General features: G+C 42.2%; 1 protein-coding gene across 3 annotated transcripts; it reads right to left on the bottom strand.

Moving 5' to 3' along the window:
* Positions 1-316: 316 nt before the first annotated feature.
* gatad2ab (GATA zinc finger domain containing 2Ab) lies at positions 317-25,242 on the bottom strand. Of its 3 annotated transcripts, XM_018670286.2 has the most exons (12): positions 25,059-25,242; positions 20,755-20,864; positions 9,506-9,814; positions 6,068-6,191; positions 5,705-5,836; positions 5,406-5,477; positions 5,113-5,229; positions 4,779-4,979; positions 4,372-4,618; positions 3,845-4,248; positions 3,504-3,735; positions 317-3,073 (listed from the first exon to the last, which is right to left on the bottom strand). In XM_018670286.2, exons 2-12 carry the CDS (start codon positions 20,820-20,822, stop codon positions 2,940-2,942), a joined length of 2,040 nt encoding a protein of 679 aa, XP_018525802.1. In that variant the 5' UTR covers positions 20,823-20,864; positions 25,059-25,242; the 3' UTR covers positions 317-2,939. The 3 variants fall into 3 exon arrangements, with proteins under 3 accessions (XP_018525802.1, XP_018525804.1, XP_018525803.1); XM_018670288.2 differs by lacking the exon at positions 20,755-20,864 and having other exon boundaries at positions 25,059-25,238; XM_018670287.2 differs by lacking the exons at positions 20,755-20,864; positions 25,059-25,242 and adding an exon at positions 24,763-24,950.
* Between the last annotated feature and the right edge of the window lie 2,104 nt (positions 25,243-27,346).

Raw genomic sequence — 27,346 nt, 5'->3', positions numbered from 1 at the left:
GAGGATGTGCAGATGTGTATGTGCAGAAAGACAAAATAAAAAGAAACTCTTGCATATAATGAAATCCAGCACAAAGGACTTGAATTAATTACTATCACTATGACTGTACCAACACTGAACAAGGTTAACAGACATCAACTCCCATGTTGTCGCATCCTAAAATATTATGCTGATGTTTTTATTGAGTCCACCAAGAGTACATAACTACATAAGGACACTGGGTCTTGTGTATGTATGAGTACGCCTGTGTGCCTTAAATGCAAGTGAAATGTTACTATACTCTAACAGTGAATAAACAGGCAACCTAATCGTGAAAGAGGGGTTAAAATTAGTTTTATTATTATTTGATAGAGCAGAAAAAAAAAAATCAAAAAAACAAATATTTCTCATACATTGTTTTCTTTTCCATTTGGGCTGCACTGCCTTTTAGCAGCGTTTCAATCCCAAACAAACGGAATGGTGATATTGTCGTCAAACAGCAGCAGCAGCAGCAGGCAGTAGTCAGGACAGCACAGGGTTACACTTAGCAGGGGGCACAAAAAGATGGACTCATTCCAGATTGCTTATTTTGCATCCACAAGACGCGGGCTGCTACCTTCTGCCTGTCAGGAATGTACAGACAACCTGGAAGATTTCCAATGCTACAGAAACACAAAAATCTCAAGCAATTTTAAATTAAACTTTGCTTGTATTTCTATCAGCAATGCACAAACTGTTAAGTTGCACCTTCCTAAATGAAACCCTCGTGTACAGTGACGATACCCCAGGACAGAGGGATAAACTTCAACTGATGCCCCATTTACCTAATGCAGTGCACCATCATTCAGAATGCAGCCTGACAAAATGATCAGTGAGCTAATGAGTGCACTCTGGATACAGGACACAAATCCTGATAATATCACATTAGATTATCACATCATGGATGCATTAGGAAATCAAGACTGAGACAACAGGGCAGCAAGACTCCAGGTTTGTCATTACACAGCAATGTGATAATCAACACTATTGTTTCAATGGGAAAAGAGAAAAGGATAAAAAATGGACATGTACAGGATATTGAGAAAATAACTGCTTGGGGGATCAGTTTGTCAATTTGCGTTTTAAAACATATTGCCTGCTTAACATCCAGATTTCAACAATTGGCTGACAACCCTTTTTCACTGCTTAAATTCAACACATTAATATTCTATTTTTCTATATTTAATTTAGCAACACTTTTCCAATCATTGCAAGGCATGAGTGGTGGGGCTAAAGACACTCGACCACCCCACTGACTGAAATTAAAGAGGACAGCACATGGTTGTTAAATAACTTAACTCCATGAGTGATGGGAATTAATGTAGGACATATTGTACATCACTAGCTTATCCTGTGCTGCTGCAACCTGATAAAAATGCACTATAGCTCATGTGAAAGGCATAGTTAGCTCAATTCAAGGATCTGACAGAAATCATACACACCTTAATGTTAAAGACTAAGAAGTTCATGTCATTTGTTGCTATAGGGGTTTTTGCATAACTACATTCTGAAAGCTGTCCAGCTTCTCTCAGTCCAATCGTAGGATGAGTGGGAGCCACTGGACACACAAGAGAAAACAAATCATTTCATGTGGAGATCCATTCAAACTTAGGGCATAAGCATATATCTTTACTAACATGACCCTATAAATAAACCCAGAGACAGTTTGTCTATAGAAGAAAAATGATGCACCACAACCTATGACTAAAAGCAAAACAATGTCAAAAATATGACATTCCTTACACCCCCTCAGTTTAGCATGAATTCATGTTTATATCCAGAGAGGGTTCAAATAAACTAGAAACCTTCTAGCAGAAGGGATTCCATTTGGGCTCCACTAGTTCTTTGGAAGGGTTTTTTTTTTTTTTTTTTAATAATATTCAATAAGAATAGTCCTCCAAACATATGCTCCGTGTTTTTACATGAGTCAGTGAAACCTTAATCTTTATTCTTCCTCTTCATCTTAGAAAAAACAAAGTATTTAAAAGTAGGCCACAACATGGAACCCAGCAGATGTAAAACCACCTCAACAGTAACATTAGCCTGTAAATTAAGACCTCGACAAGAGGCCACTTCCAAAGTATCAGGGAGCACAATATTCCAAACACAGTATATGACTTACAGAAGAAAAGACAAAATCCTAACATTCAGCCATACAAAATAATCTGACACACTTTACCTTCTCCTCTATACACGGCGTAGGTTAGAGAGAAGAGGCAGTCTGTGTGCAGATAAAGATCATTTTTTACAGTCCTTTTTTTTTTATCTTATTCATTTTTGCAAAGCTGAAGCAGTTCTTATTATTTTGTGGATGGTCCTTGAAGCTCAACCACAATCCCTGTGATGAGGTCTTCAATTAAGTTCGGTTCGGCCACCACATGGGCCTGAGTCTGACTGGCTCAGACTGGAGAGGGGAAGGACGTAAGGCGGATAATTTATTGTGTATAATAGTGATTATTATTCTTTCCCTGCCTGATCCAGAGGCAGAGGAACTCAGGGATTGTGTGGCAACTTCCTCTTGGTGAAACTGGGAGGGTCAACCAATATACAGGGGAGGGAGAGGCAACATCACTGGAGAAGTTTGTAAAATTGTACATGCCCCATGTTTACCCCAACCCTCCGAAAGGTACCCAAATTCTATTTGACAAACTCCTTGAATCCCAGGAGCCCAAACTGTGGCAGCACAACTCCAATTTGGGATGGAGGACTCAGGTAAGGAGGATGGTAGCAGAAAAGATCTGAGGCAGAGATGGAGGAACACCTCCATCGCACAAAAAAAACAAGAAAAGACTGATTGTCCCCTGCACCATTTTGGCCAGAGGCATAGAAGTCCATAGAAAGGATTAGAATGATAATGAGAATGGCTGTTATTGATATTAAGAGGGGTAATAGTTGTGGTGTCAGAGGGGAGGAAGACTGCATTATTTCCATGTGTTGGCTGCTTGGGAGATTGAGCGGGAGGGAATCATGTCCAGCAGGTACTCTCGCTGACGCTCTACAGCAGAGGTGGTCTTATGAGCAGACAAGCTGGGGTTCACATAGGCCATAGTCACACCTGTCAGGAAACAAATACATCAGTGGTCAATGCACTGGATATAATTAGATCATTAAAAGATCAAGCTGTTTTACATTGATTCTATGATGACATTTTAAACTATCACAGTATTTTGACTCAGGTGGGAAGAAGGTAAAGATAAAGGAAAAAGTCGACATAATGCGAGATGAATGAAGATGAAAAATATTTTGCCCATTGCCAATAAATCTGCACCGTTTAGGATTTTATATTTCAGTGTACGAATAAAATCCAAGAAGATATAAGGACTATTAAAGTAATACTAAAATGAAAAGGCTTAGCCCGAGGGAATGGGAAGAAAGAACGAGAAAGAGGAATCCACCTTAGAAGAGAGTGACTACCCCAAAGAGGAGCACAAAGCGAGAGCGGGTGGAGCACGTTCTCGGTCTAACCTCATCTCACGTTTATCTACCTGTGTTGCCACTGCTCTGCTTCCTCCAGGCAGCCACGTTGCCCTGGTTACTGCTGCTGCTGCTGCCGGCGCTGACCTTTGCCCCCTGCTGCAGCGGGCGTGCTGCAGCATGCTTACCTGGCCTGCTGCCCAGCGCTGCTGCTGTCACCGCGCTCTGCAGCTGAGACGAGGAGAATGAGGGGACCACACCACGAGACCTCACTGCGGACTGGATGTTGTGTGACAGCTGATTCTGTACATAGAGAGGAAGTGATGGGAGTGTTGGTGACCTGTTGTTAATAAACCATGTTTTTAAACGTAAACCACAGTGCTGGTCCATCACAATGAAAGGCCATGCTAACCTGCTTAATGGTGGAGTGGTGGGCAGCCACAGATCTGTGCTGCATGGCAGCCCTGACCTGCTTGTACTGCTGAGACACCAGCACCTCACTCTTGGACAGTGAGGGAGAGGACGAGGTGGTTTTAGAGACAGGGGAGGCAGAGGAGGAAGAGGAGGCCGCCTGCTGGAGGATACGCTGTTCAATCTCCTGCTCCTGTTGGAGGGCCTTCACAAAAGCTGCCTTCAGCCGACTGGTGTGCTCAGCCTTCAGGGCCTTCTTCTGATTGGACGACATACATTGGTCACAGAGGATGGTCCCAGCCTTCTCCTTTCTCCAGCGGGAGGTAAAGTCCGTCTTACACTGGGCACAGGTGTATGGTTCTTTGGGAATGGAGCTGGCCATTGCAGCAGCTGGGCCCAGATTACCTGAGTGACAAATGAAATAAACAGAGCTTTAGATTAGACGTATACCATCGCATTCTACTGGTCAATCCACCTTTGCACTACAACATCCCCAAAGTAGCTACCAGAGTGTGAAGATCAACCCACCCCTGCCATGCATCTCCAGAAGTTTTTGCACCACCTCTTCTAACCCCAACAAGTAGATGAACTCATTATTGGCTGCTGAGGGCAGGAAGTTGAATTCGGGGGCAGGAGGTTTGGGTGGAGGGATCTCCAGTAGCGTCTTCTCTAACTGCTTACGCAGTGCTAGCTTGGCAGCCGCCTGCCGGCTAGCCGGGGAGTCGATACTGGAGTTGGGTGACACTGAAGAGCCCTTTAGGCTGGTTGGAGAGGCCTGGATACAAACAATAAAGTCAAAACTAAGGGGTAACACACAGGGACGTTCCTCTTACGGTTGACCATACGCACTACAGAAATGCAGTGTGGTCTAAAGAAAAAGTGTACTGCATTTTTATCCTCTGTGATTGGTACCAGTACTTGTATAATGTGCTCACCTGAGGGATGTTGACCATAACATTACTGTTGGCCACATTAGCCACCCGGATGAGTCCCTGCTGAATGATCCTCTGGCCCTGGACCTGGACATTGGGCACAGAAGCCCTGGGAGCGAGCAAGAGTGGAGGGGGGCCTGACCCGCCGTGTTGCTGCTGACGCTGACGTAGACTGGCTATCTGCTGAGGAGTAACTGCAATAGGCTGATAACAGTGCACACACACAGAAGCAGCCATTACAGACAAAAGACCGAACAATGAGAGGCAAAGTGAGAAACTGACGTAGCTTTTCAATTGAGTTCACTTTACAAATGAAACAGTATTGTGGCACACTAACCTGGGCTCCTCTGACCAGAGGTGGCATGACAATCTGAGAGTTGTGTTTGGACGGGACATGTTGCCCACCCCTCACCAATGGAGGAGGGATCACCGTGCCTGAGCTACGATCTGTCACCTGATAAAACAAGAATACAATTATACAATTAATGACTGACTTATTTGTAACACTGAGCTTCAAAAGCAGTGCATCTGAATTTGTATTTGTGAAATTTTCTGAAAAAACTCAGCTGCCCTCCGCTGTATAATGTACTACAGTGGTGGCATGTGGCTCTGACAAAGTGTGGTAACTACCTGGAGGGGTCCTTTGCTTGATGTGATGCTTCCTCTCACCAGAGGAGGAGGAGTGGCGACAGAGCCAGTTGCCTAAGAAATTAACACAGAATAGTATTAGTCTATAAAGCCGTATAAATAAGCAAAAATCTTTACAAGTCTTAACTCATGATATTAATTGGAAATTAAAAAGAAAATTTAAGAAGAACTAGAAGTCTAAAACAACAACAACAATTCCCATCACTGCTGCATCTATCGACTTTAACAAAACGTAAAAAAAAATGTAAACAATGATCTCTGATCTCTTCTACAGCTTTTACCTTCTGCACAGTGCTCTCCTTCTGGATCTGGCTCTGTCGTAGCTTCTTAAGCAGCACCAGTTTGGCTTCTTGGAGTCTCAGTTCTTCCTTCAGCTGTTTGATGATGCGCTCCCTCTCCTCAGGGGAACTCCTCTATATACACAATAGAGGGGAACGATTACGGGAAGTTTATAGTTTATACCCACTTTCAGACAGGGATTATAAGGAGTGGTTTAGTCAGTCAATTTGTTGCAATGTCAGTAGTAAAAAAATGCCTTCAAATTCACTACTGAAACAATCAAAAAAGGTCTGTCTGTCTGTGCGCTAGTAGGAGCAAGTGAACAAGAATGTCTTGTATGCAAAGTTTAAATTCTGTTTTCATACCATAAGTTTATCTGTGTCAGTCTTCGTGAAGCAGTGGCCATTCATGAGAGGACTGGATGGCTCGTTGTCGGATAACACAATTACATCATCTGGTGACGGTGGCTGCCGCTCTTTCTTAATGTCGCTGAGGGGAAAAAAAAAAACAGTAGACAATAATACTTATTAATTAGAACTGATTGATTTTATGTTTCATGGTACAACCAAGACTCAACACTTCAGCCTACAACACTACAATTACCATCAACTTTAACTAACTTGTAGTTTTGTCTAACATCCAGTAGATGGCGATATATAATTATGATTTTATCTTCTCTGTTGCAGCGCTAATGTGCACTGGGACACACAAGACAAGAACCAAGAGATCAATAATGGAGTAATGGCGACCAGGGAAGATCGCAACAACCCGTTATCTCCAGCGAAAGATAATGTCGACGGACCTCGCCTGATCTCTCCCTTCCAACAGACAATGCATAGTCAGTCACAAACAACGTGCAAACAAAGGGCAAATTAACGGTATTGTTGTTTTTTTTTAATAAGAGGAAAGGGCTTAAGGCCTGTGATAAAATGTTAAGTGGCTTTTCCTGAGGACTCCGGAGAACAAAGGCGACTAGTGGCAAGCTACATATACATCAATCTGGAGAGGGGTGGAGATAAGGAGTACGGGTTGGTTGTAATTTTACAGCACATGGACTATGGCGGAAGAATAACTGAGCCTCTATCACAGCGGGGATCCTGTCAGGTCTCAGGGGTTGGTATGTTTGAAAATAAAAGTCTGAGTGATAACGAGAAGTGGTGGAAGACGAGGTAAGGCAGGGGCAGTGTGTGAAAGGTTGAGGTTTGGGTCATAATGTGGAGTTATGCATGCACACATGCAGTGAAATTATATAATTGTTCAGGCGCTGTCGAGTGAGCGGCTTCAGGGCTTCAAGCTTAGGCCCATTTTACCACCCAGACAGGGCCTCACCCCTCCCCTACCTCTGTGGCAAGGCCTGTGGCCTAGCCGGATCGGCACAGCCTGGGCCTCAGCTCTCCCCTCCCTCCCAGCTGCCGACACCAGAGTCACAAGCTGAGAAGAGCGGAGGTCCGCTGGAGACACTGGAGAGGGTGACAGTGAGGGGGAGGGGAATACATGGCCAGGAGCCAACCTATTGTGTACACACTCTCTCACTCAGTCACTCACTCACTCAGTCACTACTTCACACACCCCTCCCCCATCCTTCCTTACTTGTTCATCTTTTATACTCCAACTCACTGACTCAGTTCTTCACACGCTTTCTTCCTTTTGCACACTCCTCTCTTCAGACACGTTTCTCTGCCATCTTTACCTTCCACACAACAGCTGTCTAACAGCTCCCCTCAACAGACATTGCATGCCGAGTTCAACAAGGTCAGCTATGTTAACAATACCCATGTTGTTTATACTTGCATTATGAGATGAGATTTTCAGCAGACTAAACTATCACAACATGAACCACAACAAACATTTGGTGTCATAACATAACTTTATCCAGCTGCTGAGAACACAAACAATAAAAATACATTTTACTGCTACTTCCTGGAATGTACTTGCCTGATATATTTCCCTTCAAATCTATAAAGATGTCTGACATCCTGGTACTTTGAGAACACTGCTATTCTGAGAAAGATTATGTTCCTAAAGCACAGCTGAAGCCTGAGGGGGCAGCGCTTTTCCTCTGCATCTCTGTTTACATTCCATACATATATATGATATGATAAACACTGCCAGACACAAGTAGCATTAAAGAGGAATGAAGAGTTTCATCATCTCTCACAAAAGCTTAATGGTGACCCAGTGCTTTGACTGACTTGGCCTCTCTGACAGCATGACATGGAATAGCTTGTGGTGGCTGCTACTACTCTATTGAGAACAGCTTACACAAGCATCACAACACACACCAGCTTGGTTATGTAAGGTCCAGTGTTTCAGCATGCCTCGGCTTCCCCGATCATGGCTTCGCACTGACCCCACTATAGGACTGCTGAATCAGTCGTTATTAGGTGCAGTGGGTGCCGTTCTAAATGCAGTGCAACTCTGCAAAGTGTCAGCAAGGTAAGGCTCTTTACATGAATGAATCTCTGGGCTGTGAAGAGGCACGGGAGGCCACAGGCCTGTCAAAGATGTGTTTAAATATTGACATACTGTTAAAATACATACTTATCATCACACAGCATGCAAACTACTGATGTCCAGAGGGGAATACTGCTTCTTCTAAATGACTCTTTACTACATGCACCCATTCAAGACATGTTCAGTTTCTGTATTGATGTTGGCATGGGAAATTGGCTTACATTACATTTCACCAACAGTTTTACAAAGTTGGCCAAGACAGACAATGTCACTTGTATGCATCAATAAGGTAATCACCTTGCAGTGAGGAAGCACACCAACACATGCTGAGGGCTAAACAGGGGCCAAAGGTGACACTTGAGTGAACTTTTGATATACCAGAGACATAGCAACACACTTTCAGCTGAATCACCCCTCTGTTCCACTTAAACTGCTATCACATCACTGTGTGTATTTATTGCTCTACCAAACACATCACATGACATCAGGCATTTCTGTGTGTGGTCATGTGACACACCCACCACCCCTCCTGGCCCCTCCTTCCTCCAACTGCTCCTTCCAATGTGGAAACCATGGCAACGGCCAGTTGGAACCAGTTTGTGACACATAGCCTTCATTTTGTGTGAAGTGTGAGGCAGAGTTCAGGTGCTGCTGTGGGAGAAAATGGAGCCCAGGCCTCAGGAGCCTCAAACTTTTCAAAATGGGGGCAGGCTGCCGACAACCACACAGCGACTTCCTGTATGACTCCTGTCAGACCACTTGCTAGTGCAAACTTAGAGAGAAACCTGAAACTCCAACAGACATCTCTACACACAACCATGCACTGTGCATGCATGCATTAAAGCCAAGACCTGCCACACATACAATGATCCTTAACAAGTTTTCAAACAAACTCACTCACAATATGTTACATCACCTCCCTTTAAACCATTTGATGATTCAACATCAATTAAGCATAACTACAATAGGAATACGGCCACAAACTGCTTTTTTGCATCTTCCACCCCCACAGACACAAACCAGTTTGTAAGCAGATTATGGTGCATTTTGTCCAGCTGGAAATACTTACAAAGGCTTTATTGTGGACAAAGTTGGCTGACTAGGCAATACTGAGGCCCAGTGTACAGGGATAGACAGTTTAAGGCAAGGTGTTTATAGTATTCCTTTCAATGTTGCTCATAGACTACTGGCTTTGACAGTATCATGTAAACTGAACAATATTATGTTCCTTATGACCAACAAGCTCTCAGCCCCTGTGAATGAACACCATGAAGCACTGTTCATGTTACTTCATTACACACAAACAGGGAGGCTCCAAATCAAACCCTGTGATCTTTTCCTCGTCTCACCTTTTTGACGTGCTCATGTCAACAGGCTCGTCTCCAGTCTGCACCTCCACTTTAATGGTGGCCTTCACTTCCCCAGCCTTTAGGATGCTGGCTGCTACTTTTGCTGCCTGCTCGGTCTTCAGCTTGACGCCCTCAGCTCCAGATCCCACCAGGGCCAGGGGAGCTCCAGCTGCATCCCCTCTCTCCAGCTTCACCCTTTTACCATCCATGTCTCCCAGGGACCCAGCAAGAGCTGCATGGTCCCTCTCCAGAGCCCGCTTCTGGCTGCGTGTTTGACGCACTGCCTCCTCTGACATGGCTGCTCTCACCCTGGAGAGAGAGAAGACAGCAACAGTTACAAACAATCTAAATACATTTACAGGACACAGAGTACAGGTGTGAGCAATACCACACAGACCAAAGTGCTGTCACTCTAGGACAACGCAGAATTATTATCTACAGTCGATGTCTTACACATGTGAGCAGAGGTGGTTTCCATGAGGCAACTTTCAAGCTGAATTTTATTTTTCATGATTTATTCAACTTGCACACTTCATTGTCAAAATTTCTGCTTTACACTACTGTGCAGGTTTCTTTGAGTGACTTATACCCTTGTAAAACTGCCTCTCTCCTTTTGCCAGTGAGGTAACCATAACAACCACATAGTAATGTGTGAACATCCTATTATTGCCAAATTCTGGAGGGCCATACATGAGATACATTTTTAACATCAAGAGCTCTGTCGAGTTCAGTTTTAGTCATTTCCTCCAACCACTAAATCTAATACTAATAGAGGATACTATGAAATCTGATTTGGAAACAGAGGACGAGTACAAGTCCAGTTAAGAAAAAAGAAGTCCCGCACATCTTGTTGAGTAAACTGTTTAGTCAAGTTACCACGGTTGAGGTACGATTAGGACCTGTCCTGTCTGCACTAAACATTATGGAGCATCCATCGCAGGAAATACATGAAGTTGCTAACTGCTTCAATTCAATTTAAAATTGAGTCTGTAAAACTGTACAACAGCAGCGCCAAGTGTAAGCTCTATAGTGATAACTGACCTGAGAGGCTGCCTTTGTCTCAGAGGCAACAGAGTGGCTGCGAGTGCTAAACCAAATCTACTACTATGAATCCCCAATATCACACACGTGAAGACGCCCTTCAAGTTTAAAGGGAGTGATACCTAAAACAAAAGGTTCTAAATCCACCCAGCCTGTTGTCTCTGAATGTTATTGTGTTCTCATTTCAGCTATCTTTGATCATATCTTATTCCACACATTGCCACAATGTTGAAACCAGGGACTAAGAGAGACTGCGCAACAAAATCCTGCACTGGTGTAATCATATGAAATATGAAGTAGCAGCAGAGCCACCAGGACAAGATTGTGCCTGTTTCACCTAAACTGTAATGTTCACTGGACCTTGCAAAACCTGACCAGGCTAGTGAGTCCATCTACAGTATGGTCTTTGAGAGGAAATCATCCTCAAAAACGTACTAATTATACACTGTTGTTGAGTCTTGTACATGAAAATGTACAATGTTAAATTTAGAGCTGCAACTAACAATTATTTTCTAATACATAATGAGTTTATTAATCAAATATAAATTGATTAATCAATTGTATATTATTTTATTGATGCGTCAAGTAACGCTTTAGTCTATGAAATGTCTTAAAAAGTGAGAAAATGACCATCTCAATTTCCCACAGCACAAATTGATGTCTAAAACGTGCTTGTTTTATCCAGTCAACAGTCTTAAACCCAAAGACATTTCATTGATTACTACATAAATGACAAAGAAAAGCACAGAATCCTTACGCCTGAGAAAATGTTTAGCATTTTTTGCTTGAAAGATTACTGAGAGATGATCAAAACTGATTAAACTAAAACTAATTTTATTTTGACTGACAGATCAATTTAGCGGACATTTCCAGCTGTAAATAAAGGGACAACGCTGAGGTATACCAGCGTCTCCTGTCTGACTGCCAGTGCCCCAGATGCTGACCCAAATCTCACTCAGTACAGTAACAGCGCAGGATGGAGAGACCCAGTTAACTTTCTGGGAAAAACCTATTACACAGCAGAAAAACAGCACCAACACCGTGCAACAGTCGCACCAATGTAGGCCAAGCACTCACTATGGAACAGGAACTCGCAGGCTCTTCTAAATAAACATATAATAGTTGTTAGAAAATTATGATGCTTATAAACATTATGCAAAAGGATGAGTGCATGGAGATCTGTGCACGTTTGATATGACAGCCTTATTGGTGGTTAAGGCTCAAACCAAGTGTATGTATACATACACACCAAGGTCTTGTATTTTTCTGATTCAGAGAGCTGACTCGTGGTCTTTGTAGTCCAACGTGACATCACAACGGCTCCACATGACCCTATCCAAAGATTCCACGAGAGACAAAAAGCTCTTCCCCGAAAACCGGTTCAAACCGGTCTCAGATAGAGGGAAAGCGCAGGTTTAACCCCTGGAGAGACAGAGTCGCAGAAGGGAGGGAGAGAGACGGGGAGGCCACAGGACATTCCACAACATGTCTACCAGCCAAAAGGGAGGCGGACACATCACTAACATGACTAACTTCTATGGCACTCAAGAGTCATTGGCCCCTGACAAACATAAATAGTTTGCCTTCCAGAATCCACCTTTTATGATATTTGACACTCTTAAAACAAGATAAACCCTATTCTAGTATTGTTGGAGACAACAGACATCTTGAAATGCTTTTTGTGCAATCCATTAAGAGTTCAAAGATTAAAAAGCCAAGTGAAGGTCATAATTCACCTCATGTATTTAATATACACAACAACTCCCACTAAGTGTCTGTCGTCTATAAAGCAAAAGCTTTGAAAGAACTGCAATGTAAGGTGGGAAAATAAAACTGCATTTCAGCAATTTCAACAAATTGCTGTCTGCAGTAAGGCTGCAGTTTGTTCTAGCAATTCACATCTGTTAATTCAGCCAAATTTTATTTTTACAGGAGATAAGACACAGGCATCCCTGATGCTTTGCAAGATGTTAAGCTGAGATGCCTGCAATAACTAAACCAACCACATCCAAAACAACTACAACACAGCTAAAACATTCACTTCTGTGTTTGTGGAGCCTAAAATTCACCCTGCTCTGGGTACACAACAAGGACAGATGTGCCCTGCTGTACCATCCCTGAACACAAAGGCTATCTATCTGCCAGAGATGACAGCTTGTGTGTGGGTGTGTATCTGTGCATGCCCATATACCACACACAGTGCTTGAGAAACCATACTTTACCCTGTAAGACTGAACAAATGGTGGCTGCAACAGTGTGGCAGTGAAGCGTGTCAGGTACAAAATGACTGTAACCCTTTGGGGCGATGCAGTGCCAGATCTGCATGTCACTCGGACGGCTGTGCTAGTTCCAGGTATAGCGACATGGCTACCTTTGTCCCAGAGGAGACTGATGTCATCACGAATCCAGTGTTTAATGTGCTTGATCCACTGCTGCTAAGCAACGGGGTGGGGGGTGGGGGCCAAGTGAAACTGTTGTCCATGCATATGTTGTGATAGTAAGTATTATGTATGCACTTGAGCTGGACTAAGAGGGATGTGTGTACTAGTTTCATCGTTGCATCACACTCCATCTCACTCGCCTTCAAGTGAAGCACCACTACTCAGAGAAGCCCGTTTTCTATTCAGCTCCTTGGTTTCTTTATGAGCCCTGAAGGCTTGTTGTGAGATAGGAGGTTATTCACAACCTCCACTAAAAGGAGAAAAAAGAAACTATAAGGAGATTCATCCAGAGAAGACATCTTAACTATATGGGAGCCTATCTGAGCATAGCCATCAAACACAAGAGTCTATCTATGCTATTCACAGTGACACCTGAGAGGTTTAGAAGGCAGCAAAACCATGGCAGCAATACTTTGAGCCACCAAATCTGAGATAGTATTGCACTGAGATGCTGTTCAGATTATTTGCGATGGCAGGAGATGACACAGGGACAAGCAGGTATAACATGAGTCTGAGAGTTTCTGTGACAACTCATGTTGAGGACAAAGCTACACTTTTAGTTGAACCAGTCAAATTTAAAAGTCATGTCAGATCGCTGACTATGAGGTTAACAGAAAATCTTGAAGGAGCAGATTTTTGTACAGTATGTTTTAATGGATAAAACATACATACATACATACAAACAACAAGAGAACATCAGGATTTTGTATTCTACGGCCAGTCAATCAATCAGTGCTAGTAGCATTCTTGACACTATCAAAGGTCCCCCAGCTCCATCCATCCTGTGTGTACAACCAAGTGAAAGTGACACTGCAATCTCACAAACAAGTCTGACTTGTCTATCTTCAAGTCCATCGGGAGATGCCTGAGGGGAACTGGTACCCCAAATCTCTCTGCCAGGGAATCAGCAACCTAGAGTGGCAGCTCCATTCAAAGATCAGTTCTGCCTATTAACGTCCTCAATCCTTGATCAGTACTCCACTCCAGTATTCATTTCAGACTATCAAGCCTTGCCTTGCCTTGTCACATTACAGCTCTTTGACTTACACTACACACGTAGCCCACACACTGTAGAGGACATACTCAGATTACAGGAACCTATAAAGTGGTGACTGACTGATCAGGTTCATAAATGATCTGCTCCCAAAACAAGAACACACTCACTCAACAAGATAAGAATAACACTGCATCACACTACACCTTTCAATCAGGATAATTTTGTAGGTGCTTATAGGTAGGTGTAGATCCATATTTAGTTTTTCTAGAAAAGTAATTAAAGCACCACATCCTTGTCTCTGTTGTCTATTCAGAGAATGGAAGAAAGGGCCAGCCCAGCTGAGCAATCAACGGCAACAATGGAGGAATGGCAAGTTTTGCAAGTTTGTTTGATCATTGCTGCTGTTGAATTATCAGGTGTACCTCACATCAGAGATACTGCTGTGCCCATTGCCAACAGAATAAAATAGAATTCCTTTATTGACAACGCACGTTTCAAGTACAATGAAATAACTTTTGCAACTCCTGGAATGGCAGATACCTTAGGGAGCACTGAGCTGCTGTGTAGATGTACGCCACCATCTTCTAGATATTCACTGACTGCCAAAATACATCATATCTCCAGCTGCTGTGCAAATTAGTACTTTATATAAGCTCATAATCATACAATATAATAAAGGTCAATAATTATTCATGTATATTATTATTGGCATCTGGCTTGTAAGTAGAGTCTCACTAACGCTGCGTTTGTGTTCATACTTTCATTAAAAATTTGGAACAACTTTAACTTCACTTTAACTTATTGCCTATAATGCAAATGTTTCCTTATTTTTTCACTGCTTCGACCTATGGCCCATGAGCCACTGTTTACTGTTGAATTTTTTTTTTAGCTATAGTGAAAAAGTACCAATCCACACACATCCATAAATGTGGGTCATACCAAACCATGAATTTTGTGATTCCTGCTACAGACATTACTAAATATTGTTTACATATCTGCATAATTCTCTGCATTAACATATTGTATGCCAGTGTAACAACCAAACCTAATGAAGATACATCACCTTGGCGTAAAAATGCATTATCTACAACAGCTACAAGACTGACATAGTGGATGAGAAAGAGAGTAGAAGACGGCAGCCAGAGATTAGTGATCTGTGCCTGTTCCTCTCAGGAGACTATGGAGGAATAGTACATGCATGTCCCGCTTGTTTCCCTCAGAATAATAAGGCCTAAGGGCAGAGCAGATCTTAAGATAGAGAAAAAAAAACTAAAGGATGAGGGAGTTAGGGGCTGCAAGTGAGACATCTCCACTACCCATTCAAATTCATCTAAAACAGGCGTATGTATGATAAGTACTAGGGCCATTTGATTTCCTATGTACTAACATTTAATAAATGTGCGTTTCTCTTTGAAGGCTATATAGGCCAATACCAGTCATCTTGTCTATAAATTAACTGTATGAAGGAAACAAACCATCTCTGTGTATGGTGCGGCAGGATAAGATGCACTTGCCTGAAAGAAAATGGAAATCTTGTGACCTGGACTGACACTACAGGTTTTATTCTCAGCCAGTCTCCTATTGTGTCCACTAGTTCATAGGGAGCTGATCAATGGCAAAGGCTCACCCCCTCAGGTAGCATGCTAGCCTCTCATCTCCAGCACTGTAATGATCTCCCCACTGGGACTGGACCCAGCCAGCTATCACATTAACAGCCATTTAAAAAAAAACTAGGCTTTTCAGCTATGTCCTTGGGGTTCAATACGAGGGGAAACAACAATTATGCTGTCCAATAAAAGCAATACAAGTATGGATTATTACTGCCCAATAAAAGACACCAGAGCGACAACCCTTTTTCTTCTGTGGCTGAGGGGCCCTGGCCCTTGTAATATTGAATTAATCGCTCAAACTGCCAATAATCTTATGGGCAGATATGACCAGCTGATGATCATCTTAAATTCAGGGTGATTACTAACTACTCATCAACATGAAGGTTACTCCTGCCGCTTCATTTATGTCACATCATGCTCATTAACTATGTTTTTCCATTAACTCAATAATTTAAGGCTATCAAAGAGTATACTTCTTTTCCTTTGGGATATTGTTTAAATAGAAAAAAAGGAGATCAGACTACCTATGCTAATCTGTGCTCACCAGGCTGGGAGTGGGGGCAGGGACCAGCTGAGGTGGTGCCCTGGTTGGGGGAGGGAGAAGGGTGCAGAGCGCATGTGGTTAGCTGAGCCATAATCTAACTGTACCCAAGTGAAAAAATACTCTTCCTTGTCTTCTCTCTTTCTCTCTTTCACTTGCTCTCTCTCCGTCCTTCACTCCACCCCTCCCTGCCTCACACACTCCCCCCTCCTCCCCTTCCTCCCCCTCCTCCTCCTCAGTTGTTCTGTTGTTGGCCCGGCCAGCCCAGAAGTGTGTGTGTGTGTGTGTGTGCCCCTACTGGTTGTGTCCCGAACGCCAAGGGTTAAGCCCCTGCCATTTTAACGCCACTGACAGATCAGACCATTAGGGTGTTACCTAACAAAATGGAAGCCTTTAACCCTGAATCTGCCAGACTGCCTCTGTGCATGTGTGTGTGTGTGAGTGTGTGTGAGTGTGTGTGTGTGTGTGTGTGTGTCTGTGTGTGTGTGTGAGCGAGAGCCAGAGCCACACAGAGCGCATGTATGTGTGCGCATGTCTCCACCTGGATTCTCCCTCAGCAACATGACAACGACAACAGCAGTAAGTCCAGGAAGTGCAAACCAGACGTTTGTGCATGATCACGCAAGAATTCATAAACATATGGTTACACTAATAACATATATAACCATGGTCATTTTTTTTTCTTTTAAACACAGACACTGAGACACAATGATGTACTTATTCATGTATCCTCATTACATAGAGAACTAGCAAATTAAAAAAAAAAAAAAAACATTCTCAGAGCCCATATCTTGTCAGGATTTTGGCAAGCATGGACAAAAACACACGTGCAATGCATAAAAGCCTTTGGTAGTATTTTGAGTTATCGATTCACACCTTTAACAGAACGTAATTTACTGACTAACATAAAGCTCATCTGAGTTGCGTAGCTCTAAAACACCTTATCATCTCATGTCAACCCCCTCCTTCTTTCTTGAGCCTGTAATCACAAAATCACTGGATACATTTTTAACCACAAATGTTTACTAGCTATAATAAAAAGGAATAGCTAAATGTTTTCAACAATCCTAGACAGGGATAATCTCCAATTTCAGCCAAATTGCTTCCAAATGGTTACTCCATAATCCTGTAAAACCAGAAGCCCATACCCACATACAGACCAGAGGGCCAGGACACACGCAGGCTGCTATCAGATTACATTTCTCAGAAATGGATGGTAGCAGGAAGTGACCGGAGTGGAGAGAAAAAAAAGAGCTTAAAGGGTGCAACAAAAAAATACACTATACCAAACAAGACAACTACGAGCTAAGAACACCATCAGTGCACATTGCTGAAGAACACAACTGGGCAAAGTAGGTCAGTTGCCTCGAATTTTTGAGTCAACAGTCATAAATTTCAGAAGCTCTTCATCAGTAGGAGTTGACCGAGGTTAAACCACAGTGAATAAAACATTCTAAAGTATAATGAGATATCTAAAATTAATGTAGGTGCATTCAGACAGCACTATAAACATGAGAAAACATCTGAAACAGATTTAAGATTAATTACAAATTAACCAGGTGCAAATTAAGTCATGTGAATAGTGAATTACTGTCATAATAGTCCACACTTTACACAATATCTGATGGCATACACAAACAACAAAGCAACCAAGCAGCATTGTTAATTAGTCTTTGGCAACTGTGCATTTTCTAAAAGGAATGAAAATGGATATTGTATGAGATTCAGTGAATGGCTAGTTATGTTGGATGATATGCTGTAACTTGCTAGGCCAGTTTGGGAGACAGGTAAAGATGAAAGTAAAGGTCCTCAACAAGAATGTAGCTTCCATGTCAAGTCCCTTTTTCCACAACACTTCACGTGCAACTTATACAAGGAGTCAACAGCATCTGAATGCTCTCAATCTACAGGCAACAACGATTATACTGAAGATAAGCTACTGCCTGTATAGCCAATATTTAGATGTTGGAAATTATTATAAAATCTAATTTAAGGGTACATACACAAACATATAAAGACAGAGAGAAAAATCTGTTTATTTGGTCCATAGACAAGTATTCGTTTTCATGTTCTCAGTATTACAACTGACATGAAAGCTGAACCTGTTTGAAGTGTTTGTGTTGGTCTACACCTACAATGAATACACTGTAAAACAAGGATTAGAACTAAATGTCTGGAATAAGCAGTCTTTTTTTAATGACCACACCCAACATCACTATTGGGTGTGGTCATAAGTGTTGTCCGTTTCATTTGCTGCCAAACCCAACAGTGATGTCACAGCTGGATAATGAACCTTGATATTTCTGAGTGCCAACCAAACTGTGTCTATAGCCCCTGCAATCAAAAAGTTGTGAAGGGCCCAAAGCGACACTGAATGTTTGTTCAGATTGTTTGTCTTGTTTACTTATTCTTTGAGCAGCCTCAGCACTGTTCGCAGGTGAGAATTAAGAGTACAAAATGGCAGTGGAGGCTGGGGTGTTTTAAAAGGCAGTTGTTTGCCATGACCATGTTTCTATTCAGTTTTAGTTATTAAGATATAGTTATATTCTAAGCCATAAAAAAGTCAGGCTAGCATCTGTAGCTTGGGTAGGTGCTGCTTTAAGCTCAAACTCAAACTGTTATCACTAGGGCTGCACGATTCTGGAAAAAATGAGTATCACGATTTTTTTTCAGCATGTTTTTTGTGCTAATTTACACGAGGAAGCAAAACAGAAGATATAATAGTGCCTGATATAGGACAGGCCATGTTTTAAAGAGTACGGTGTAGACTTGCTCTATATGAAAAGTTCCTTGAGATAACTTCTGTTGTGTTGCTATATAAATAAAATTGAATTAAATTGAATTGAATGTTTGGCTAAGTGGTAGTTGATGGAGTCTGTAATTTCCTTGTGTCTATGGGAGCTTGTCAGGTATGGTAATAAACGGTGTAAGGTTCTAAGGCTGCCCCCGAAATGTCGACTATTCGATACATTAGTCAAGAGTACCCTGATATGACTCACAGAACATCTGAGGACAAGTCATTACACTTTTTTTTTAGCTGCCTCAGAATTCACACACACAGCACTGCAGGAGCAACAGTGCGACAGGCTGTAAACTTTACAACCACATCTCGTCTTAAAATGACCAAACCACAAAACTAACGTTACAGTTAGATACATGGGTTAAACGGGGGGCAGAACAACAGCACGATGCAGGCAGTGAGACTTGCTCTGATTCTCTCTGCTCCAGTGTCAGGTGAGTTCTACCTGCCTGCTGACAGCTGCATACCCTGCTGCAAGAAACCGCACCTCTAAAGCAGAAACTACTGGTGATAAGACGAGTTAAAACGGGCTGACAATGTCTGTCTGCAGTGTCTTCACTTTACACATTTTGTAGCGGCGGCCCGCCGTGGGAATATTACTGCCGCTGCTGAAATACCATTAAGCTGCAGAATACCTGGTTGAGCTGAAAGAGAAAGTGGTAGAATTAACTAGCTAATCTTTTTTCAGTCATGAGCACAGTGCCATCAGCAGGGTTTTCTTCTGGATTCATTTTGCCGTTTTTATTCTAACACAACATCTGGCCTCACACTGTCATTAGCCACTGTCACTTACTCGCTCTCGCCAGGTTTATTTGAGTTTCTGCTGCTCTGAATCACGTGGTGTAATGGCACATTGTCATTGGCTGAGGGAGATAGGAGCGTTCCAGAGAAGCCTACAGCTCTCTCACATCCTTCCATACTACTAACTATGGTCCAAACATGTATAATTGCAACAAATTGAGACTGAACATACTACTACTGTGTGAGGCTACTGTCCTCCTCAAAACAGTGGAGCAGATGATCACAGGAGAAACAGATTATGTTGCAGGAGCAGTCTGAGAAATTTCATTATAGATGTTTCACTTTGTCTGCCATCATTAACCAATTACGTACGTAAAACACCATACTTTCTCTTGTCTCATCTACTGTGAATATAGTAACACCCCATTATTTTGTGCCCCGTTTATTTCTCGTAAGTATTAAATAATGGTATCGTACCATCATACCCAGGAATTATGGGAAGACGCCAACATGCCATCAAAGTCTAAAATATAATTATGGAGACATTATGGGGATGTTAAAAATACAATTTATAATCCACATCATTTCACCCTGATAATGGACTGATCCAGCAGATATAGGGCAGTGGGAATGACAGCAAGCTTTAGGAATGATAATCAGGTCATTTTTTTCCTATGTAGTGTGACGTGGTGGAAGACAATCGATACAGTGTGTGGAACACCTCACAGCACTCTAGCACGCAGACCACCATTTCAAAACTATTTTTACCTTTGTTCATCTGGTGTGATGCTATAAATTTAACCTGTTTCTTCACCTCACCCCACCCCCCATGATCCACAGCACATTTCTGCCTGCTAACCTATACTGTCTATGAGAGAAACTGATGACTTTGCTGATCATAAGTTGGCCAACCAAGTGGGCTCAATCTTCCAAAGTCTGTGCAGTTAAGCCTTGTTTTGATGACTCTTGAGGCCAGGCATGACAGTGCACGGATGAAATACACAGATATACAACCTGCGCAAAACAGCCATGTGGCAGGGAGTCAAGCAGGACAGTTTGTCCCCTCTTGGATACATGCCTTGATGCTGTATGTGTCCAAGTTGCCAGTCTGCCTGTTTGCTGCACTGAGAGTTCGAGAGTTGCCATGTCAGCACTGGCCACACAGTGGAAGCATTTGTTAAAGGCTGACTGAAAAAAAAAAAAAAACAACTTTAGAGATGTGTATTCCATAATGTGTCAAAGTGCAATTAGTCCTGTTTAAATTGGACACTATTTCAGGCAATTCTGGCCATGCAGGTTGACACTTGTGAGCAATAATGCAAGTGGGACCAAATAGAAGCATGACTGGTTGGTCTGGGAAGCGCTGCAGCTATGAAAATGTAAGGATCTGGTTGGCAGCAGAACTCAGTGTAGCCAGCTCCCCATCATCCCCAGATTTAAAGATGTTAAGTTGTGGAAGTGGCCTAGTGTTCAAAGCTTGGGAGAGCCCCCTGAGAATATGCAGATTACCGCAAGTGTTGAATGAATTAGATTATTTGAGGAAATGTTGTTGTGCTATTCAGCTTCACACTGAAGGGAATATAAAGCAAAACTGGATGCTTGATTTCAAAACTACACAGCTTTCATGCGTTGGAGTTTTGTTTTTTAATATGTCAAGAAGGGGTGGGAATACATTTTTAAGCCGGTAATACCTGCCAAAATACCTGTGGCAGCTGGCCTGGTGTTATTTGTGCCTGCTGACTTTTGTTTTAGTCTGGTGCACTTTCTAATTCCATAAAATAACCACTGTGAAATTAGCTCAGTTTGAGTTTCACTTTAGCTTGTCTAACTCACTCTCCATCTCAGCCTTTCCCTTCTATCTGTCTCTTAATAGTGTGGTCATACACTGCATGTTGTTTAAAAAAATCTCAAAAAATAAAAACTGGGCAAAAAGCAAACCAACAAGCATGCTTAACTATGATAATCAATGTTAAAAGAAAGCATTGTGACTGGCCAAGAACTTATTTGTGAATTTCTCCATTTCTTTACCTTTGTGAATTTCTCTACCTATGAAAACAGTGCCTCTATAGGTATGCAGGGCAGTCTCCCAAAAACAAACACTACTTCTTACTATTTATCTAAGGGTCAGTTCACTGTAAGCCAAATGGACCACCTGGTCAACAGGTGCCCATTAACTAAAGGAATACAAGACGTCTTCTGTAATAATAGATGTCCACCAAGAAAGTGCAGTATGGGAAGTATGGTGGAGCACAGCTGTGAAAAAGTCTCAACTCAGCATGTTTTTGTTTGTAAAATTTGATGCTAGCTTCATTTAACACAGTTAGAAACTCATCACTGCACACATGTACCTCCAACTGTCTGAGCCAGGTTCACATTGTAAACACTCATGCTTGAGTCAATATGAAGTCCAACAGGGTAAACAAGAAATAGTTGAGTCAGTCAAACGTTGGAGGATTCCTCTCCTCCAACTCCAAGAATTGCTCAAGGCCTTTGGGTGGGACCCCGTGGCCAATAAGACTACTCCTGTCCTCTGGCATGTAATACGACAAACAGGGAAACTGATACAAAGACGTTTTCAAAGGACATAAAAACAATCAGATTATGAAAATGCTATTTAAATCTGTCGAGTAAAAACAGTACTACATAATCAGGATAAGTTTGTCAAAGCATAAAGGTACTCTGAAAGCTTTACAGAACATTAGTAATTTAACAATGGCATTACGCATTAAGTAGTTAACTCAGTGCAGCAAGCAATAGGTAACACAAGTGTCAAAAAACAAAGCGAAAGCAATGCTACAAAGTAAACCACCCCATAGAACAAGAGGTCAATTTTCGCTTGCAGCAGACATCTTTCACTTTTGCATCTGATTTGATAAACAAGTGACTGCCACTGTGTAAATGAGCCTAAGACTCCTACAGTAATGACATCACCATGGCCTAATCCTAATCCTACACACTAAAGTACAAGGATCCCTCATCATCCACGCTTTGGTGCAACTTCATGGTTTCAGCTGCATTTCCTGTTAACCTTTACACAGTGACTGTGCTCACACCCGACCAGACTGTAACTGCTGTGTTAAACTCTGTCCCACGGTGAGCTACAGAAATATTATTATCATAACACCTCAGCAAGATGTGAATGGATGGAAACAATAAGATGGATGCCATACTGCAGAGTTATCACCAGTTTTAGGTCCACATGTTGATGTTAATCATTAAAACACGTAAACGACAAAGGCTAATGCAGGGAATGTCACGTTTCTCAGGAAATAAGATACATTCACGATACAATTCATTGTGTTTGATCAAGGTCAAATCTCCACTTTAAAATCTGTCATGTCCATATTTTTTTCTAAAAATGAACAACAAAACACAATGGAGTGAGCACATCTTTTTTTTCATTTAGAGAAATTAAAATGTGACACAACTGGATATAAAACCTTTAAGTGCGTAGCAGAATACTTCAAAAATCTGATCCCTCACTTTCATGCCCAAAGCTCAGCACAAGCTGTAACTCAACACAACTGAAAAAACACTTACAGTGAGATTAAATTCCTGTCGAACTGACCTGCAAATACCAAGACTAATATAACCATAATAAACTTAACAATGGCAACAATGAGCAAGGTACATTTGAGCCTTACTAATAACTAAAGCAAGAAAACAAAATCTAGTGGGTGGTGGAAAATACAGATGTATCTTTAAAAAGTTTCAGTCCTGATGCCGCAGAATAAGAGTAGATCCCGAGTCATGCCTGTCTGGTCACATCACTCTCAGGATGGCTTTTCATAAGAGGCACCCCTCCTCAGGCAAATCCAAGGCCCATCATAAAATGCAAAGCGACATGTGTCCCCCATCACTAGCCAAGGGTGCCAACTGTCTGCTTGCTGCAAAAGGGGGGCACTTGTGCAGCAGAGGTAGATATATAAACACTGCTGCTCAGTTTAAACACACCTCAAAGACAGGTGAAAACACAACTAACTAAGTGCCCACTCACGCAACATGACCCATGGTTCATAGCTCACTGTAGATTGACATGACTGCCTACATGTATCTTCAAATGCCTAGCCGCAACAGAGTCATTAAAGGGCTTATTAAATTAGAGTTCAAATTCAAGTAATCTATCTCACAATTAACATTAAATGATTATTATCACAGCAACGCCTTCAAATGGCCTAAGTTGAAGGGAAAATGAAGGGTATAGTAGTTACAGAGTATGCCCAAAGACCTGAAACTGACACATCTCATTACACACATTAGGTGAAGGATTTGGTTTCAGTTAAGAATCACTGATATTATGATAGCAAACGCAACATCAGCATTTAATTGTCTATGGGCTGACGTGGGTGATAGCTACCAACCCGTGGTGGACAGACAGACAGACACACTCCGACGGAGGCACAACCGTCCACCATTACGCCTCCATAAAAAGGCTTTTCACGGTTGAGCTAATCTGACAAAGTTCTGAGATCAGTGGCTCATAAAGCCACAATCATACCCATCCACGGCTAAGAAGCGCAGCCAGCTTAGCAGTAACCAGTGACAATACTGGTTATGTTGTTGATAAACTTTATTGACCCAACTTTGCCCAGAAGAATAGCTACCTTTTTCCAACTAATCCATCAACAACAACAGGCTATCTCATGCTAACGTTAACTTGGCTTGCCAACAACAACCTGTCCATCTGTCCGGCTACAAAACCAGTGGCTAACTAACGCGAGCTAACAGCCAACTGGGGTTATCAGCGATTACACGTATTAAAGGAAAGTCAGGAGACAATGGAGCATATGCTCCTTTAAATATGATGATGTGGATTGTGATGTTTAGCTTAGATGTCGGTTCGCGTCCAAATAGCGATACACGACAGACAATGAAACCGACCCCGTCTCACTGAGCCGCTAGTGTTAAAAGGCTAGCTAGCGAGCTAAGTTAGCCCGCTAACGCTAACTCCCTGGACACTCGTCTGCCCAGACAGACAGTCGCGGAAATTATTCACAAATAATCGAGCGTTAATTATATACACAAAAGAGCTGTTTTCCTTCCACTTTAATCACTCCATTATAAACAAATAAAAAGAACAACTTACATTTTATCTTACTATTAGAGCATCCTTATACAAGTTTGTCGGGGAAGTTAGTTTTAATTTTGCTCGACTTTTTGAGGCGGTTTGTTCCTGGCAGTTCGTGCTCGGTAGGTGTGTGTGTGCAGCTGAGCGACACACAAACTGTTACCTTGCACGTTAGCTGAGATCAAGCTATGCTAGCTAGCTTAACTTACGTTAGCTGAGCTAACACCGATAGAGAAACTTCACTCGTCGTCATAATTTAATTTAAAATTAAAATATTGGATTAGTTGATGTGATGATGAAATACACGAACTTACGAAGTCTAGGAGGAGCTTAACCGAGTTCCCCCCGCGATTTTCAGATGTTTGGTGTTGGTATTTAGCTGGCTTCGGTGTAAAAATCCCGGGGATCCCCTCTCTTCTGTCCGCTGCCACTCCGGTTGCCAGATAATGTAATGAGCCACCACAGGCGGCGTCATGCTGCGTTCATACACACCTCGGAAATGTTAAGTTTCCAACTGCTGAGATAGAGGGAAAATGCTGCGTTTGAAACTACTAGACGGAAGTAATGCAGAAATAGGGAGAGTAAACAGGGGCAGGGCAGCTATTGAATGGGAACCTAAACTGCTGCACGAATCCAATTTAGTTTACAGTTTATTGTAAGTATAGACTTATCCTGTATTGTACTCTTTGCCCTTTGGCACATCACTGTTACACAAGCCCCTTGCTTGTCACTGAAACGTCCCAGTTTGTCAATTAATGTGTGTTGTGTGTGTCTGATTATTTTATAATGGATTAAAATAATGACCCTATTTTGCTGAGGAGTAAATAAACCTGGCCAGCTTTTTCCCCACCTACACTTCTTGCAGGGTTTACTTAGACATGAGGAAACAAAAATAAATGCAAACATAAAAGTCATGTATCCATTTAACCCTTTCTTTTTAGACGTTTTACTTTCTATTGGTGATAATGTAGTTAGTCACAAATGTCACAGTCCCTATGGTCATCACCATCACTGGTATTTTATAACATTTGTTTTCATGACAAAACTCTTTGCGTATCATATTTTACCATGACAGTATGTTATGGGTCATGTTAGTGTCTCATACTGGAATCTTAGTTTTCACCCCTAGTATTTTTTCTGTCTTGAGGCTTCCTTACGTGCATGTGGTCTTCGTGTGCATGCACGTGTGCATAACATGCCGTCTGTTACTTGGCTAATTTCTTAATTGCCACTGTGCATCACTGTATCCATAATGATGAAAAACAGCAGCTTCGCCCCTGAGCCAACACCTTACGTCATAACAAGTCTAGTATAGTCTAGTGTCTTCTTGCTGAACCTTAAAAAAATCAAATCACAGGTGGCATTCACAGTATAATGGATATGACCCACTGCCATCTTCCTGAGATCTCAGAGGATCCTGTAGCAGCTCCCACATCAGTGGTGACAGGAGTCCCAAACTTCTGCTGTTTGAATCCAGTGTACCAGGACACCATGCCAAACTAGCCACCCTCCTGAGAGCCTCTGTCTGTTTCTGAGTAACACTGCTGTCATCAGGGTGTGCCTGATCAGCTTGCTCTGGACTACACAACTCGGTACCCTGCCAGGCCAGCTCTGTAGCCACAGCTGGTGATCTGGTGTTGGGGTGGGAATTCCTGTGGTTATCCTCATTAAAAGAAACCCAGTTGCTTCCTGGCTAATTGCAGAGCTGTTCAGACTGCCCTGATAATAATCACCTCTGAAACTCAGTTTACCACCTGCAGTCAGACAGTCTTGTAGAAGTTCAAACCAGCGAGATAACAATGCTGAAGATGAGGGCATCCTTAGCTACAGGCACGAAGGAAGTATTCAGAGTTTTATTCCTGTTCAAGCTGGTCTACGGGGCCTACCACAGGGGGCAAAGGAGGCATGGGAGCAGGAGCTCTCTCCTCAGTTCTCACCTCTCTACATTAATGTATTGAACAAGTAGTCATAGCAGTCCAGGCCCTGCTTTGTATCTGTACAGTGTTAACCCCAAAGGAGGATACATAAAAGTGTGGAGTAGACTTCAGTAGTTTGTTAAGTACACTTCTGAGTGGCGCAAATGAATATTTTCCCAGTGAGAAAGGAGCAACCTTGGCCATGATCTCATAACAATGTGAGGAGAAAAATAAAGGAAGGAGGAGAGGAGCTCTTGACTGAACCAGACAGTTGTTTATATGTTCTGACAAAAGATGGGGTGAGTTGGCTGAGGTACTGGAGCCAAGACTAGCACGTGGATGTTCACAGATCCAACAAACGGTAAGACAGGAAATGAACGACAGATATTAGGATCGGTAACATGTCAACACATTTTTACCCTTATGTAACACAATGCAACATCTCTATAGCATGTCCAGTTCTTATATCTACAACCTCTCTGTACCATGAATAAAGTTTTACGATACATACATACAAGATCAGAGTGAGTAAAACATTAGAAGCACTCAAATTACAATGACTCACTTTAGAAATTGTTCTGGAAATGCACCAGTTGATCAATTGTAATTAACCACTGAAAAAGTCAGTGTAATTATTTTTGATGGTACATTCCAGGCACAGATATTTATTTAGTCCTAATATGTTT

Source organism: Lates calcarifer, linkage group LG17 (genome assembly GCF_001640805.2).
Source record: "Lates calcarifer isolate ASB-BC8 linkage group LG17, TLL_Latcal_v3, whole genome shotgun sequence".
NCBI classification, from domain to species: domain Eukaryota; kingdom Metazoa; phylum Chordata; class Actinopteri; family Centropomidae; genus Lates; species Lates calcarifer.
Note: the sequence above shows the minus strand (reverse complement) of the source record. Positions and strands in the feature narration are given on the sequence as shown.